The sequence below is a fragment of the Apostichopus japonicus genome, chromosome 6 (genome assembly GCF_037975245.1).
Source record: "Apostichopus japonicus isolate 1M-3 chromosome 6, ASM3797524v1, whole genome shotgun sequence".
Lineage (NCBI taxonomy): Eukaryota > Metazoa > Echinodermata > Holothuroidea > Aspidochirotida > Stichopodidae > Apostichopus > Apostichopus japonicus.
Genome location: NC_092566.1, coordinates 15,752,562 through 15,771,610, shown reverse-complemented (window position 1 = coordinate 15,771,610; position 19,049 = coordinate 15,752,562). Strand labels below are relative to the sequence as shown.

The 19,049-nt window shown below is 38.2% G+C and overlaps 1 protein-coding gene across 8 annotated transcripts in view; it reads right to left on the bottom strand.

Moving 5' to 3' along the window:
- Nucleotides 1–2,081: 2,081 nt before the first annotated feature.
- LOC139969089 (maternal embryonic leucine zipper kinase-like) overlaps nt 2,082–19,049 on the bottom strand; it is a 174,330-nt gene continuing 157,362 nt past the window's right edge. For 7 of the 8 annotated variants that reach the window (XM_071973864.1, XM_071973863.1, XM_071973865.1 and 4 more), the window contains 10 exons: nt 17,851–17,967; nt 15,130–15,273; nt 14,544–14,612; nt 12,215–12,307; nt 10,233–10,400; nt 8,705–8,803; nt 7,830–8,021; nt 6,907–7,418; nt 6,037–6,327; nt 2,082–5,337 (listed from right to left, as the gene is read on the bottom strand). In XM_071973864.1, coding sequence (XP_071829965.1) covers nt 5,160–5,337; nt 6,037–6,327; nt 6,907–7,418; nt 7,830–8,021; nt 8,705–8,803; nt 10,233–10,400; nt 12,215–12,307; nt 14,544–14,612; nt 15,130–15,273; nt 17,851–17,967 — 1,863 coding nt within the window. In that variant the 3' untranslated portion in view covers nt 2,082–5,159. The remainder of the gene's footprint in view (nt 5,338–6,036; nt 6,328–6,906; nt 7,419–7,829; nt 8,022–8,704; nt 8,804–10,232; nt 10,401–12,214; nt 12,308–14,543; nt 14,613–15,129; nt 15,274–17,850; nt 17,968–19,049) is intronic. The other variant, XR_011793647.1, reaches the window with a different exon arrangement.

Here is a 19,049-nt window from a genome sequence, read left to right as displayed (position 1 = left end):
TTGTTAACACAACAACTCCAAAAGCAAGCCTTGGATGTATTTTCTGCGTGCCATGTGTTAATTACTTTAAGCGATTTCCTTATCGCCCTCTTCTCACGTATAGGGACATATCTATTAATTCTACATACCATCACACCACTCACTTCGGTTGAACATGAGAAGCGCATTGTCTTGCCGCAGCTCAGTTTACCATTTGTATTGGTGGAGTTCCCAGGTTTCACTTCACCTGGGAATGTATGCATATGCGAGGGGGAAATTGATGTACACCCGGCGATGATCACACAGTCACAGTCCCAATGCAAGGGGTCTGGGGTTGAGAGCGGATCAGTCGTTCGGTAGTTTGGTTTTCGTGCCCAGGTTCTTTCCTGGGCGACTTTTTCTTAAAAAGTATGTATGCACTCCATACATTCCTTGTTAGCTTAGAGTTTCAGCCTCGTAGTCTGCTGGGAGCCGCTTTACACAGTTTTTGTACGACACGTGTAGAATTGTCTTGTTTACTGCATCCTACTGTAGCCTATACTACACCTGTAGTGTTGGTAAGTCGCTCCTTTCCCCCTTCCCTTTGTTTATTCGGTGCGGGTTCGAGCAGGCTACTCAGAGTTGCATTTATGCCGTTTAGGCTCAAATTGAAACGAAATCTTACAAAGAAAATATAAAAAAAAGGCTGCGGTGCTCCGTTGAATGGCCCACCGCTTTGCATGTGATACTTTGGCCTCGGTGATCCGTTGAATGGCCCACCGAGATATATTTGGAACTCGTGTAGTTTCCAAAATAATTTTTGAAACAGTTGAAAGTTTAAAAAAAAAGAAGAAAAAAAGGCCGCGGTGCTCCGTTGAATGGCCCACCGATATAGGCCTATATTTGGAACTCGTTTAGTTTCCAAAATAATTTTTGAAACAGTTGAAAGTTTAAAAAAAAAAAGAAAAAAAGGCCGCGGTGCTCCGTTGAATGGCCCACCGATATAAACCTATATTTGGAACTCGTGTAGTTTCCAAAATAATTGTTGAAACACTTGGAAGTTTCAAAAAAGAGAAAAAAGGAAGGAAAAAAGGCCGCGTTGCTCCGTTGAACGGCACACCGCTACGCATGCAATATTTTGGCCTCGGTGCTCTGTTGAATGGCCCACCGATATTTTGTGGAACTTGTATATAGTTTCCAAAATAAGTTTTGAAACACTTGAGAGTTTAAAAAAAAATGTTTTGTGGTATACTGCCCTCTATTTTGGAATTAAACCGTTTATAGATGAAACCCCCTCCATCTTTCTTCAAAATACAACAATTTGGTGATGAGTCACAACTTTTTCGTTGTCACTTAAGATTGCAATGCTCAGCAATGCTCGAGGGGGGTTCTACGTCCTCGCTTTCGAACATAGTGGACCTTATCATCAATGTAAGATCAGAAAGTGGATAAATCTCAACACTTCATCCCAGGAGTGTGCTGGGGGGGTGGGGGAGGGGATTCATTTTTATTGTCTGCTAGGCAACTGGTGGAGGGGGACCCCAATGACCATGTTTGCCAGGGGGACCAGACCACGGTCAGTCCGGCCCCTGTGACTTACATCTTGAGGAAGGACAGTCAACATAATTTATCCACAAATATTTGTATGTACAGGTATGTGTGTATGTATGTATGCGTGTATGTATGTATGTATGTATGTATTTAGATCCTCCTGCAAGCAGGAACTCGCGAAGATGCCATCATTGGCTTATCAAAGTTGCAACCTGACCGAAGTCAGCCTCTTAGATTCATATTTAACGTCCATGATTATGAATTTTCAATTGTCAACAACTCTGTAACTGGACGACATACATTAATCTTGGAGTGACTCGAACCGAGGGCCTTATGATTCAAAGGCACTGGTGTTAACCACTGAGCTAACACTCCTAGGACCCACTACACAAATTGAGCTTTTAGACCTATCCATACGTGCATATAGCAGCAGTAGTTTGAATAAATTATATAGATCCATAGTGTGCAGAATATGCCTTAGCAGCACCCCCCCCTCCTCTGCACCCCATCCCACCATATCATTTAAAAAAATAAAACTAAAACTGGAAAAGAAAATAAACAACAACAACATCTTTTGTTTTACTGTCTTTATGATTATTGGAGAATTATTTGATGTCTGATTATCGCAAAATGTACAAAAAAAATGAATGAATATTAAGAATTATATGAAAGAAATGTACATAATATTTACATTGGAGGAATAATTTGCAACACCTCAAGACTTTTTCAAAGTATGTACAGTGCATAGAAAAACTGTGACTCCGATACAAATGCACCACCATATAAGCATCAGTGGGGGTCATGAATAAACATATCGGTCATGAATAAACATGTCGATCAAAGTCAACCACTGACATGAAAGAATTTAAAGCTGATGGCTGATACATTAATATATATATATATACATATATATATATCACTATATTACATCATTATATTAGCCAACCGAAGCACAAGAAAATATCGTGAATATTCACGAAACGAAACTTTGAAATACAAAAAATGAAACTTATAAGACAAATGACTACTTAAATGCTTTGAAAAAAAAAATTCAATAAAAAAATCATTCACACTATCATTTTATAATTACAATCAAGTATTCGTCAATGATCAAAAGAAATAAGAATATTAATTCTGATTGGCAAGGTGTGTAAAATTTTTGATTTTTTGTCAAATTATTTCTTTTTCAAATGAATATCACAAAATGGATTGCACAACACATTTTCAAAAGGAGAAAACCCTATGGAATAGAAATTACTACATTTAATATGCACACAAAAATAAATAAAACAAAAATGAAGTTCGAAAGTAATTGATGAGGAGAATTGATTGTTGATGACAACAAGAAGAAAAGAATAAGAAACTACTTTTGACACAAGTGAAGTTAATTATTATTATTATTATTATTATGGTAAATTCATTATTATTGCAGGAAATATATTAAAATTCACAAAAGATTTGGAAATCAATCATTTAATTCACATTGCAAATGTCTTGAGGAAGACACCAAAGAAATCGGAAAAAAACATTAAAAGCCGATTTAAAAAAAAAACAAGCATTTCACCAATTTCATCATATTGCAGACTTGATTTTTCTTCAGTTTTATCTTTTAATCTTCAAGAAGGAACAAAATTCCTTCACACAATTTTTAGAATGCAAAAGATTGTTCTGTGTCCTGATTTCAAAGGAAGGTGGAAGTTGAAGACGAAAACAATTAAAACTGAGCTTCAAATTTTAAAACAATTGATAGTCAAAGTGAGGCAATATCATCGGAGGGTCGTTTGAAAAGAGGTGCAAAAGAGACTGATCAAATGTGACCAGATTTTGTTCTTTCTAGCATATTGAGACCTAACAATTGACCACTTTACAGCACCTGGTTGTCATTGTGACCTAATGTCTTCTGATATCCAAATATTTGAATGTTAAATGCATTGTTAGTATGTTGAATGACTAATGCTTAACAATCTTGAAAACATTAAGTTTGCCTGTTTTTGAACTTATAAATATCATCCATCTTATCTCACCTAGGCCTCCAGCACTTTTTACGGCACTTTTTATTAGCCTAGCCCAAGCTACATTGCATATACGAATCAAGGCAGAATAAGATATTGTAAATGAACTATTAATATCAACCGTTCATGGGCAGACCTAATGCCAAAGGTTGTAGGATGAGGGCCGAGAGGTAGGGGCAGGGGAGAAAATAAGTGTATCATTGTTATAAATATTTTGCTCTGCTGTTAAGGGAATAACTCATCAGGTATTACATTGCAAACTCCCAAAGTGGTGAAATTGCTTTACAAGTGCAATAAACAAGAATAGCAGTTTTTGTACACAGGAAACATAGCAATTTGTTAGAGACATAGTTCTGAGTCCTCCAAACTGTTACATAAAATTAACTTACACTTAATATTTCCCTGCTCTTCTACCATAGTATCAATTTGTATCACAATCAACTAGATAATGTAAAATCCTTCATGTCACTTTGCCTACACACGGAAATACAGTCTTCCTTCACATAGAGAAGAGCTCTATTTCTGATTTAAATTAGCCTTTTTGCTTTGATTCTGGTAAATACTTCAACACCTTCTGATAATAAAAATTTGGGCGACAATTTTGATCATAAGCTCGACCAGACATGTTTTATTTCAAAATGTGAAATAAGTTTTTGAACTTTTTTTGAAACTAGCTTATCTGCTTAATACTATTTGTGATTAAAGAGTAAATTTAATTACTTAGCTGATTGACTGACTCTACTGACTCAGTCAGTTTAGTAAAAGAATCATTGGATATTGATACACAATGGCTTAAAGTTGACACATTCAGTTTACAAACTGTTTCAATATTAAAAAATCCACAACCGACAGACATCACAGGTAAAAGTATCATAAAACACATCACCTATCTCCTCCAACTGATGAAAAGAGATTTATCGACTCCCTGGAAAGTAGAAACAAACTGTCCAACCATTTCTTTCCAATGTCCAAGGACTGCACACATGTAGCAGCTTGAAGTGAGTGTTGGCTAGCACTTGCGAATATTGGCCCAGTTATGTCCTGCGGCTTACCCGCTCTAATTTTTTTGCCAAACTGTGAGACCTTTTGTTCTTGGTTGGTAACTTCAAACGCTGTCCCTATCGACAGCTGCACCACACGGTGATCTGTATGGGTACCACCCAATCAACATGATTATCTGTATGGGTACCACCCAATCAACAGCTGCACCACATGATTATCTGTATGGGTACTCCCCTATCAACAGCTGCACCACATGATTATCTGTATGGGTACCACCCAATCAACAGCTGCACCACATGATTATCTGTATGGGTACTCCCCTATCAACAGCTGCACCACATGATTTTCTGTATGGGTACCACCCATCAACAGCTGCACCACATGATTATCTGTATAGGTACCACCCTATCAACAGCTGCACCACATGATTTTCTGTATGGGTACCATCCTATCAACAGTTGCACCATATGATTATCTGTATGGGTACCACATAATCAATCGCTGCACCACATGATTATCTGTATGGATGCCACCCATGGTAGTCTTTGGATGGTTTGACCATCCGTCATCGACGAAAACCTGGATGGATGTCACAATCTTCAAAGCATCTGATATGATATCCAGCGGGCACTCACATCAAATTTTAGCTTTGTCTAATATTTGCTGACAAAGTCTCTTGTACTCCCAGGTGTCACCCTTCAAACGCTTTCTACTGATCCCGACGAGGTCCATCTTTGGTAGCATGCAGACCTCCAGGTCGAAGGATACCTTTGTGCGCCCTCTATCATCCAATTTCTTGCATCGCAGAAGATATCTACGAGGCGAAAGGGAAAGGAAAAAACAACAATTAACATTCAGTTTTGTGATAGCTACGCAACTTTCAAAAACCAAATCTTGATTGATTAGTCAATTTTATTATTTGAATCTGGGATGATTATTAATAGCTCCAATATCAAATTTGAGACACACTACATGAATAAATTGTTTTCATATCCTATATTTTTAATTCACCTCCCTCCAAATCCCATCCTGTAATAAATTTATCACATTTAATACATCTTCAAAACTAAGAAACTCAAAAGAACCTATATGAACGGATAAAAAAATTGGACAAAACTGGAATTATGTGCATAATCAATTTTGTACACAGCAATTTAAATTCAGGGGATTTCTCAATTAATTTTCTATCAGGGCCAGAGAAAACATTAGTCGAAGCAAAAGAGTTTGCCAGAGAAAAAAAAAAAAAAACTAGATACCCTAGACTGACCAACGTACAGGGAAGTCTGCTGTGTTGCTCAAACCTATGGTACTTTATACGGCCTGCATAACAGATTTAGTACAAGATCTTGGGCTGATTGGTTTTTGTCGTTTCTGGGCCAGATAGAAACTTTTCACAGCCTGGGGGGGGGGGTGGGGGGAAGGAGTTGACTTGCAGGGTCACCTACAGTGAACACCGGATCTCAATAAATTGTGATAAATCTATAGATATCTGCTTTCAGAAATATGTTCTTACCCCTTCTGCTTGATTTTGTCGATGGTGGTCTCATAAATTGCTTCCTTCAATCTATCCAATACCGTCTCGGCTGTGAGAGATGATGTGGTAGACACGTTGTACAAGGCCTTGATCTTCCTCGGTACGATGTGACCAGAGTCCAGCCTTTTCTTGGGCGAGAGTAAATCCATCATCTTATCCAGGCCTTTCTCAAAGCTGCCGAATAACTTCTTGGCCGAACCGCCAAACTTTGTCTTTTGTAACTCTCCTTCTAAGATGACTCTGTCCAGGGAATCTTCCATTGAAACAGCTCTGTAAAATTCGAAAAATTTAATTGTAAAATGACAAAATTCTTACTGTTTTTAAAGAAAAAAATATTATTATTATTATTTCCCTACCCAATTTTTTCTTTCCTATCAGTATTTCTTTCAAGAATTAGAAAGGTGCAACTCCAAAACATCTGCTGATATTGTCAAATATTATAATAAAAATGTAGCTTCTTAATTTCTTTGGTCAAGTATCGAACATATCGAGTTTAAATCATCAGAAATGACCTAAAAATTGGAACGAATTGTCCTTGTTCATTTTCAAAGTATAACTAACTTCGAAAATTTACTAACTACAACTGAAGGCAGGAAAGTTCAAAATATTAGGAATACCTCTTTAAGCAAGGGTTGCCAATTCTCAATAATTTTGTGAATAAAATGGAAACAAGAAAGATTGACTAACTCTATGCGAACGAACGGTGTTGCCAATTTACTGATCTCTCTTTTAAGTAAATTGTTGGTCCTGCGAGGAGGGAGTTACGGTTTAATTTCGAATGACTGGCATGAACAACTGAATACAAGTCTTTTACTCTTATGTCAATTTACAAACACAACCAAAGCTTACTTTTTAATGTCTGCAAAGTCCATGGAAGAGGAGAGGTTTTCACGATTGGACGACGCCGGCGTCGCGTATGGAACAGGTAGAGATAGGGTAGGCACAACAGGTTGTTTGGAAGAAGGCCCCTTCACCGATGAGGATTTTGTATGACCGCCCTTCGTCTTGTACTTATTCGGTGTCTTGAAGGGGTAACCGGAGGGTCTGACGAACACCCCATCGTCTCTTAAGTTCTCTTTGTTGGTAGAGTTGTGAGGTTCATGTTGGTAAGGGTTGGAAGTTTGGTCCGTGTACAAGTACTCGCTGGTGGGTCTAGAGGCCCGCTGGGAACCGCCTCTTTGCCGACGTCGCATCATCGGACTCTCTTGGCGAGCGGAGAGAGAATAGGATTCGATATCCTCCAGGCCGTCCTCCATGGAACTAAACGTAAACGGTGAGCTGGTCGTGGCCGCTACCCTCAAGTGGTCGCGGTTCTTGGGGGTGAAATTCTCGTAGACCGGTTCCTCGATTAACTCTCCGTTCTGGAAGATAAAAAAACAGAGAAATCGGAGATGATCTTTCAGAATTTGCAAAATGAAAACACATAGCCTCTTGTATCAGTGGGTTCTCAAATAATTCCAAAGATATGGAAACTGAGATAAAAACAAAAAATATATAAAATAATACCCTGAATTTCATTTTGCACGTCATAGTTTAAATAACATTAAACCTTGTCTTAACTCAGAGACACTGATAAGAATTGGCAGACATTGTTGAAAATCAAAAGATCTGATCAAAAGTTCATTTCCTTCTGTATACCAAACTTGTGAGGTAAGGTGGAGGGGATTTGGTAGGGTTAGTAGGCAGTTAAAGATGTACCAAAATTGTGGACGTGGGGGGGGGGGGGAAGAGGTAAATCAGTGGAGGCAGTGTGCAGTATTAACTGTCCATACCTTCTCTGTTAACGGTTTCGTCTTGTGAGGTAGTCGTAGAGTCCTGCCGTTATATTTGTTTGCCAACAGCAGGAAATAGATGCAGGTGGTTTCGTTATACTCCCATTTCTTGACAGCATTGGTCATTTCTTTCTTGCTGACATTGTGGTATACTGCCATCTCTGTTATACAATCTGCATTCAACTGTTCTTTCTGCGAGGGAGAAGGAAGAAGAGAGAAGCGTTAAAGGACGTTTGTGCTGTTCCCTGGTTTAGTAAATAAGTCGATGATACCGTATAAATGTATATGTGATCAACTGTTCCTTGGTTTTTGAATGAAGTATCTAAGGAAGATTGAAGATTTTTTTTTTGTATATGGACAACCTTAGTGTTATATCATATCAGTACAAAAATTCACTTAGTATGTCACAACAAAAATTCTTAAGTTTGGGTTTTACTTTTCTTCACTTTCTATCCTCATAGGAAGCGTAGGAGTCTGGTGTAACATTTCACAAGGAACATAAGAAAAAGGAATCGATGATGGTAGTTGCTTCAGCCCCGATTCTGATATGTAAATTTAGGCTAGGCTACATACACATGTTATGAGAGTGTGATAGGGTGCAGATTGAAATGTTACTGGCTGTCATTAAGGTATTCAGCATGTTTTTGGGCATCATGCAACAAAACAGTTAACAGAAAATATGGTTTCAGTTCCATGGTCATATTTGACAGTGAAAGAAAATATATTTTGGAAACACAATCGAGATGCTTCCATTCCAAGCAGAGGCAGGCCGAGGATGATCTGTACCATTTGCAAAGAGCAGTCATTGATTCCCCCCCCCCCAGACCAGGTTATTTCACCCCCTCACCCCTATCCCTTGATTGTGAGATATTTACCTCACACTTTGAATCCCAATCGATGGGGACATCAAAGCCCTGCATCAGCCATTGATTCCTTAACAATTCCTTCATTGTTATCCTCTTCTTTGGATTGACCTAAAGTACAAAGGAAAGCAACAAAACAAAAATTACTACTTTTAGTGAAACATTTTATCAAAATGAAATCCAATAACACCGTCTAAAAATTGAGAAGTTAGAAATGAAATATACTAGTATTGTTCGATACAGAAGACAAATGCCTACAGTGGAATTACGACCTTCCTTTCCAGTTTCGAACCTCTGGACATACAATCAGCATCCATAGCCTAGTGGTTAGGGTGTCCGCATATAAAGCGGGAGGCCTAGGTTCGAATCCTGGTGGAGGCTGGAAGTTTTTTCACTGTACTGGATGTTCCAACTCACTACGATCTCAATTATATATTTATATACAACCTCGTTTTACTAAAGACAGTCTAGTACATTACGAAAATGGTTTCTTCCACTCTTCCAGTATAATAATTACCGTTGGAAGGATTTGCTGGTAAACGGTTTGACATTTCTAACCTGCATTTTATTTGAATGATAATAGAGTTATATAGAGTGTATATAAACAACCCAGACCCATAAATCCTGTACACCAACTTTCATCCTGAAACAACCTTTACTCTGTAAATTAATCCATTTCGGCGCACGTCAGATTTACTCTACATCGCCCTCTCCTTTAAGTAATTATTTTTTTTCCCCTAATTCTAGCTTGTTAGTGGACAGTGCGCCTTGTTTCTATCTCTCCAGTTGTACAATGTATATTGGTGTCATAGGGTTCCCTCTGTGTGAAACCGTTACAGAGAGCTGCTAATTACAAACGGCCAAACAAGCGAATCATATCAAATATTAACCATCGTCGTCGATTGAAACGGAACCTAATTTCTCTGGGCTTGACACCTGCTGGTAGTTGCAAAGGGGTCGTTAGTGGGATTATAAACAACTAGAGACAGTGATGAGGGTAATTCAACAGCTTGTCAAATATGTCTTTGAAGCGGTTTATCGGGGAAAAGGATGACTGCGGCGAAGGAAGTTTGGGGTAACGGACCATTTTCTCGCAAGTCCCTCAATTTTTGTACATAAATGTAACCGAAAATAGAGACGAGTTAAAAGTTTGGAATGACAGCAAGGGATAACAACATCAATTTGCCTTTGAAGAGATGGACTAAATTGAGCCTGAATAACATGCTGAAGTAGCTGTTATTTTTCCAACAAATGATGAGATATGAATCTGACCGCAAACTAGCCTACTAATATGTAAAATGCTGATTTTATGGTCACAGATGGCCATGTTGGGGTGTGGGGGAGGGGTAGGGTGGGGGGTTTGGGTGAGTTAGTAGTCCTAATCTTGAAATTGAGTGTGATTATTCTAGTGGCATAATGACACAGCTACCATCTATGATAAGACAAAACCTCATTTTTTTTTCAATTTTCTCTGCTTCTTTGGAGGAAATTGCTGTAAATTCATAAATTCTGAAAAAGTGAATTTTTTTTCGGTACTAACCTGCAGCATTTGCTTCAAGAGATGTCGACTTCCGGGTGTCAGCCATCTTGGCTCCTCGTAATCTCCCTTTTGGATTTTCTTGTAGAGGTGTGCGACGTTCTCGTCGTCGAAGGGAAGAAACCCGCAGAGGAGGGCGTAGAGAAGAACCCCCATGCTCCATATGTCAGCCTAAGGGTCAAAGAAGAAAGTCGTTAATACACCGTTAATTAATGTCAAAATGAAAAATAAAATAAAACTGTTAGCAAACTGCTTATCCACTAGAGAGACAAATGTCCCTCCACTGCTTATCTCCTACCTCTCCTCTTCCCCTGCTTGTTTCTTTCTTTCTTCTCTCCATCCCTTGTCTACTAATCCCCTTACATCCATCTCATTGTGTTCACCGTGCTCATTAACCTGTCTGTTTTCTGTGCATGTTTTTGTCCCTTCTGTTACTGTTACTTGTCGTTCAGCTTCTGAAGGAGATCCTGCTAGGATCGAAACGTCAGGCCAACTTACTTTTACACAAAATTAAAAAATTGACGGTATATTTCAGTTTTGGTATATTAGTTAATGTCCTGTAGCCTCCCCTTATTTTATTATCTTTAAATTATATATTATTATTATTATAAGTAAAACTGCTTGATGTTTACAGTGAGATGCTTATGGAGGTTTAAATAGAAACCTGTTAGCCAAAGCTCTTCTAAAACTTCTCCTGTGCAAACTTTCTTCTATTGTATCAATACCAAAAACAGACAACAGGTGAGTGATTCAATTATTAAGACAGGCTTCATGTTTAATACAGAAGAATTATCACCTCTAAAACAGCGTTTGTATACAACCCTACAGTACTTGCATAAACTATACGATTGAAAATACCCTCCGGGCAGTTTCACTATACGATAAAAGAAAGAAGTCATTTAAAGATCCAATTTTGGTCTATTTTTAAAATCAGCCACCGTTGAAGATCTCCGAGGCTAAATAACTGCCCTCCCCCTTTCTCACCCCCCCCCCCATAAAAACATTGAGAGACAAAGGACTATTGCTGGAGGTCAATGCATGTCAGTCTTAATTATTGTGTTAATTGTACTTAAATAATTAAGGAATGATGCAATATCTATTCAATGGAGGAGAAAAGGTCGAGGGTTAAAAAACAGAAGCAAACAAACACCTCCCTTAACATACACACGCACACACAATGAAGGCTGCGCTCTAATGCAGAGAAAATGTCAATATGCAGAGAGAGTGGGCAAAGAGCCAACATTTTGAGCTTTGTTATGTAAAATAACAAAAAAAGGAAAAAGGAAAAACAAAATGCCGCTTGGAACTCTGATTTGTTTTTGCGAGTGAAATGTTTGCGCCTGTCGGCAGAGCAAACTAGGAACAACTGTCTAAATTGAACAGGGTGACACAAAATATATAAATAAATATAAGCAGCTGCTAAACGAGGGATCACAAACAAAAAGCCTCTCTTCGATTAATTGGATCACACTCCACTTGTAAACAGAGAGAGAGATTTTCCAGGAGAGGAGGGAGGGGGGGGGGAGGGAGGATGTTCGGTGAGCTAGGTGTTTGTGAAATGGAAATGGATGAGCACTCTTTTTGATATTGAATTTATACATCCTGTTTCCTGAAACATTTCTAACGTCCCCTGTGCATTAATTCAAGTGACGTCTTTTAGCCAGTCGACATTTAATCTCTACAAAAAAGCCACGACTTACAACAGTCTGGTCTGTAATTGTTTACACATTTGTCTTATTTATATTATTATTATTATATCACGCTTTCTCCCTTGTATTATTACGCTAAAAAATTACGATGGGATTATAAAATTTAAGGGTATATTTGGTGACACACTGTTCACATGTTCTATGCGCGTATTATCCACAGTTGTCGTAGTCGGTTCTATTAGCTCATGCATGGTGAAACAAAAGTGGTGGGTGTATTTTTGTTTATGTAAAAAAATGTGGCTTTTACAAAATTTTGCTGAAGGACGACCCTCTCACCTCTGAACCAATGTAAGACCTTCCAGAGACAAGCTCTGGTGCTGCATATGCTGGACTCCCACAACAGGTTTCCAACTGTTCTTTCATCCCACCCTAGAAAACAGAAAGAAAGAAAAAAAGGTTATCACCAAAATTTGAATTAAAGTCGAAAAGATCTTTGCCAATACAAAATGATATGAGAAAGAGAAAGAAAACTGGAAAATAACAAAACTGTAAGATATACAACAACGATGACAATGTACGTCAGTCGGTAAGTAAACAGTGAAAAACTGACATCTGTTGATGCTCTAACAAAATAATATCACCAAATTTCAAAAAGGCAAATAAAAGGCCAAAAAAAAAATATATTGAAAGTCTTTCACCATACACAAATGGTTTTGATGCTATAAAAAAATGCAGATTTTTTGTTTTCTTCCAGCATGTTTGTTTAATAGGCAATTGACTACAGCCATGAGAATATCCCATCAATGCCATTATCTTCTACATTCTGATATTAAAGTCCAAACCTGAAATATTCTACACAGGTTATGCGCAGGTTGTACAAATGGAAACTTTTCTTACGTTGCTATCACCCAAAAAAAAAAAATCCCTGTACTGTTTTATTTTTTTTTTGGTGTTAAAATTTTGTATAGAAGAACTTGTTTTGACCAGGCTTGTCGAAAGATTATTTCACAATCTATGTACCACTGTGAGGGCACTCCCATGCTCTTTTGCTCATCAAAGAAGCCCCCCCCCGCTAAGAATGACGTTTGTTGGCGTGTACCACAGCTGAAATTACCGAGAATCGTTACAAAAGAAGCACTTTGGTCATCTCCGATTTCCTTGCGAGTCTACGTTTATTTTAAATAAGTTCCCTTTCCATGGATCACTTGTTTTCACCCTGAGGTACCCTCCATCTTAAAGCAATTGACGATACAAGACCCCCGGTGACAGAAATGCCATCCTGCCTCTCAAAAGTTACAGACGAAATGCGAGAAAATCTAACTGTTTGACGTCAAAACTTTCGCTAGCGATGATAATTGATTCCAAATGAGAGAGAGAGAGAGAAAATAAATACGAGTTTGAAAACCAAAAATAGAAGAAACCCTGGCTGTTACCTGTGTGGGGGGGGGGGGGAGGGGGGAAGCATATTGTTATCTCATCTTTCTCAGAAACAGACAGCAGTCTTTGATTTTATCTACTGAAAGGGGACATATTGAGAGCCTTTTCAAACTATTATAATGTCCACACATATACTGCCGCAAATGGCAGAGCCAGGCCATTGTTTATTGAATTGCTTCGTTTTTAACTGGCATACTCGTGGGTGAAGAATCGACCAATTTCTCGATTCCATTCAATTAGCGGAGGAATTTGATTAGCGAGACAGCTCTGACAGTTGCAGCCTCGGCCTTTTACGACGAATGGCGCTTTTAGCGGCAACGAGCAATAGGCCAAGGGTCGTTGTTTGCGGGCGATGGGACTTTTAAATTATAGTTAGATTGCCAAGAATTGTATAATTGAATTTTGATCCCATAGGTTGATGTTTAGAGTAGCATAGAATAGAAATTCAAGTTGCCCGATGATGATGTTAACAAACGGTGACATTTTTCATGGGTATTGCCAGGTCGTAGATATTTATCAATTTCTGTTAAAATTAAGAAAAAAAACGTCTTTTTTTTTCTTTCTTTAAAGGTCATATTTCCCCCACAAACTTCATAATTTGCTGAAAAATATTCCCAAATATGACTTCTTGATGGTTCTTAAAGGTCAAAAATTTTTCACTCGCATTGATTTCCATTGACCAAAGGTGACTAATTTTGTTCTGTGGCTTGCTAAAATTTTCTTATCGAGGGGCTGCATGTAGACATATTACTGAAGCTAACTCAAATATTAACTGGCCAAGTCCTGTAAATATTGCACTGCAGGGGAGAAGGAACTATCAATTTGGAAATGTCCATGTTTTACAAGTTTAAGAAAATAGCATTTGTAAATGTTGTATGGATATGCACAAATATTACACCGATACAATTTTTCTGCAACACACCAATGGTCTGTGATGGAATCAAAATGGAATTACTTTGGCCTTATAAACATATCCATCACACTTTGCTGTTTGCACCTCGGAGTCAGTAGAAAACAACCACACCACAAAAATTCATCTTTTAAAATCCTTTCTATCTTTTTAATCTGACAGTCTACCAACCCCCCCCCCCCCCCACATCCCTCCTTTCCCTGATAAACTAACCAAATCCTGCACTTTTCATTCGTGACCTAGTCACCAAACCACAGCACATCATGTACGCATGTGTGAAAAACAAAATCGATGGCTGAAAGCGACACCCAAACTTACCTTTGGCTTGGCGGCTAACCCGAAGTCGATGAGTTTTAAACTTTGGTCGTCATCTAGGAGTAAATTTTCCTGTAAAGTAAAAACAAAAAAAGGTAAACATACAGTCTTCAAACTTGAAACATTCCACTAAATTTAAATCAGTGGTAAATAAAGAAGGATTTTTGTTCAGGAAATAAGGATAAAAATGGGTCAAAAAAAAAAGAGAGAGGGGAGGGGGGGGGGGAGAAATATCCCTAGTACTGTACACAACATGTCACAGTGGGAAGTTTCAAGCTTGACTGGTATCATGTTTTCGTCCATATTCATGTATACAAACCGCAATGCATCCTGTTTACTACTAAATTTGCACATGTCGCCTATTAATGAATAAATAACCTTCTTTGTGTGAGCATCAGGGATTCGAGTACAGGGTTGGACGGCTTTAACAGTCTATTTTAGCAGAGGACGTGAGTTAATTTCATTCTCACCAAGTAATTCTTTTTGTCCCGCCCCCATTTCTTTAGGTGTATATCTTGCTTTAATTCCATCAACTAAAATTTGTCTTTTTTAGGCCATGGTATGGTCCGAGACATGACTCAAAACTTACTGGTTTGAGATCTCGGTGGGCGTAACCTTTGTGGTGGATGTAAGCCACGGCTGCGACTATCTGTCGGAAAAACATCCTGGCCTCTTCCTCTTGAAGTCTGTCTTTGGCTACGATGTAATCGAAGAGCTCTCCACCGGGACAGTACTGTCAAAATTAAAAGGGAGGAAAAACAGACTTAATTGGGGAAAGAAGTTAAAATAATAGTAATAAGTTTGGTGAACTTTCTTGAATATCTTTCAAATATTAAAAGGAAAAAGAGAGGAAATGAATAAATTAAAAAAAATAGTGGATAAATTGAAGGGAGGAAAAAAAAGGAAAAAAGGAAAAGGGATTAAATATACAACAATGATAGCAGGTCTATTTGGGTTATGGTGTCATGCGTCAAATTTAGATTACAATATATATGCACGCTCATTATGGGTAAATATAGGATTCACTTATATGGGATGGCCAGGTAGCACACAATTGTATATAAATTGCTAAAATGGGTTTTTTTTTGGTTAAAAAACTACTTTACTGGAGGAAATAGTTCCCCAGACATTAAAAAAGAGATTGGAATTTGAAAATAACAGGTCAGAGAGGGGAAAATGCTATGAGGCCAGAAAAGACTTGCTATATTGATAATTTGTGACAATTTGACACAAAATGGAGTTCACGGTTTAGTCCAATTGATATTTTTCTAAATCCATTTTGGTTTTACAAAATAGCAATGCATTATACTCCCCTTCCATGCCACCCTCATACCCCCCCCCCCCCAAGGTATTACCATGTCAACATTTTGTAGAAGTCTCCTCCACAGAGGATTACAAAAAAATAAATGAACCTTTGCAACGGTGCAGGTACTCAAAACACTGTTCAGTCATTATATATACTGTAAATCTTAAACCATCCTTGTTACAGTACGTCCCCGACTTGAGTATTGAAAAGAAACGAATGGAGTAAAGTGAAACCTTAGCATCGATCGGAGAAGGCATCGGCTGTGAGGATATTGTACCCTGCACTGCACATTTACTTCTGTTGACAGTCTGGGGATGTCTTTATTCCCCAAACTATCAAATTACATTTTTCATGCTGCAAATTATCACAATGGACCAGTTGTCTTATAATTACTTCTGGGTATTACCGGCGCATCCATTTTTCTATCTTCTTCTTTTTTAGGGGGGGGGGGTTTGATTCTCATCAAAACGGGACAAATTCGTGGACAAGATTTAAGCGGTACATGTCATTCACAGATTGAAATGACAAAGGCAAAATGAAAAGCAAATTCTGGATATGCTTCCTATGGAGTTAATGAAACTCATAGCATACAAAACTGACATACAGTAGGAGATGAAGGACAAAATGCCACAGAAAGAACTGAAATGACTGATCAGGAATGAAAGTCTTGCCAGTTAAGTTATAACTATGATGTCTCCCTCTATTAAAGATATTATGCAAGTTTCACCCTCATCTGACCTAGTCGATCTGATGGCAAATTGCGAAAAAAAAGAAAAGATTTTTGACAAGCGCAGACGCCGACCATTCCAACAGTCACTTGTAAGTGGTAAAAGTTGGCAGTTGCTGACAGCAGGAAAAGAGAAAGCAATAAAAAAGGTCCAAAACAGATGTGGGGGGGGGGGGAGGTGGGGAGCTTTGAGGAAACGTTGTATTAAAGCAAATTGCATACAAGTGTCACCCACCACCGAGAATCACCTAAAAAAAAAGGAAGAAATATTTGGAATCACCTAAAGAATGAACTTTGTGTCCTTTGAAGAAAAAAAACAAGGTCCCTGCTTTGTGTTTTTGTTATCCAGTTTAAGATATGTTTGCAAGTTACTCTGCTATATATATATATAAATACATAAATAAAGCTGTCGCTGTTGACGAAGTACAGAGACATTGTCGTCAGAGCGTCATTTCTCTTCCTTGACAAGGAAAGCAAAGATCAGAAGAAACGCGGGAATCTCTAAAAGTTTCTTTTTGGTATATTTTGGATATACCGGGATATCTCTTACCTGAAAGTAATTAACTAATGGGGGCATATGACAGTTTGGTTGTTTTCTGTGCGGCCTTAAGTTGCGACTCTTTTATTCGCCATCTACTGTACCTCTCCCCGAGAAGAGGTTTACCGCCGACTGTCAGATGTCGCATAAAAAATACTATTTATGATAAGTAATCAGTTTTTGGCTTTAACTTGATTTCAAATATGTTCAAGGAAATTTTATCTGAGAGAAAGAGGGTCGACCTCAGTCCGTATCCCTTGGAAATATCTCGACAACATTGTTGTGGCGTAAAGCAGAACTTTGCACTGATGTAATTTAGGCGCAGAAACTCGGTCAGATCTCAAAACTTTCCGTCTACTTTATTGGCTTACTGCCAGTGGAGTTTGCAATTTGCCAACTGTGGGCAAAAAATGACACTTGGATTTTTCTGCCAGTGGACATTTAAGAACATAGAAAATAGGACGGGTTGGGGAACCATCGCCTATCACAAACTCCGGCATGACTACCGTACCTAACATAAGCCCCCTTTAACTGCCTTTTAAATCAGCAAATAAAGTCCCATCAAGCCTTACAAAGTGAAACCGATGTGTGCTGTCTTTGGGGACAAATGCCGACTGGATCTAGATTTTAGCCAGTAAATATATTTAACAAAATTGTAAAATTCTAGGCATGGAAACTTATCGACTTCCAACGCAAACCAGCTGCCTTGATAAAAAACAGATGCTTTAATCTCTCTTACCTCTAAGACCATGAAGATTTTGTGTGGTGTTTCAATCACTTCATACAATGTACAGATGTGTTGATGAACTAATTCCTTCATTGCTTTGATTTCTGTCTTAACTCTCGGGAGGTCGTCCTGCAAAGTAGAAAAAAAAACGAAAAGACAAAAAGATTATATAACCGACTATAAACCACAAGCTACATAGAGAATAAAGACATGACATAACTGCATTCCAACTTTCATCACTCAAATTTTTCAAATATGATTTTTTATAAATTTATAAACTTAATTATGATCATGCGGTGATAACTTTAAGGGACAAATTTTTTTGTTGCAATTTGTTTTATTATTAAAAATGAAAAGTGTACTGCAGCCCCAATTCTCAGACAAACAACTGGGTCATTGTTAGGTTTTAAACGGTGATCAATGGTTGAAGAGAGCGAAAATTGAAAGTGCAACGTTTGAAAACAAAATTAGTATAATACAAAATGGATGCAAAGTCCTGTGATCACAAACAAGAATTGAAACTGTATCTACTGTAGTATTTCCCTGAAATTGTTGGCCGTATTAACCTGTTATGTACATCTGTTGACGTACACGACGTGAACTAGAAATGAACTTCTTGTTAGTTTACCTTGGTACTAACTCGTGACCCAAAAACAGCCTACAAAACTGCCACAATTCCTCCTTCCCTCTATTTACAAAAAGCGATAAAAGAAAAGAAAAGGAAAAAGAAAAGCGTGGTACGCTACGACTTGTGAATGAAAGCAAATGTTTTCGCCGAAAAACCAAGAGTGCAAATAACAAGGGCCTATGAAAATGCACAAAAACTCCCTAGCAACCAGAGAGCAGTGAATAACTATGCGACGAACCGTGGTACGCCTTCTGAGGACTTTGTCTTGTCATCCTCTCGAGGAATTTTGTTTGTTTGATTATCCGGGGGAGAAGCGGACGTCAATGTGAGAGAAATATAGAGCCCGGGATTGGTCTACCTAGTAGAGCTAAATAACATGTATGTATATTGCATGGGTGAAAATGATGAGAAAATGCCAAACGGTTTGAGATAAGTGCCACACACTGTTTGATAGACTGTGCATGTTTGAATAGGGTTCTTGATGATGTTTACATTTTGGTAAGATGAAGCTTCACTCGATCGCAGACTGTAGGATTGCTGTCACTCCGATAGTTACGAAACAGCCATTTCTAGACCCAATTAC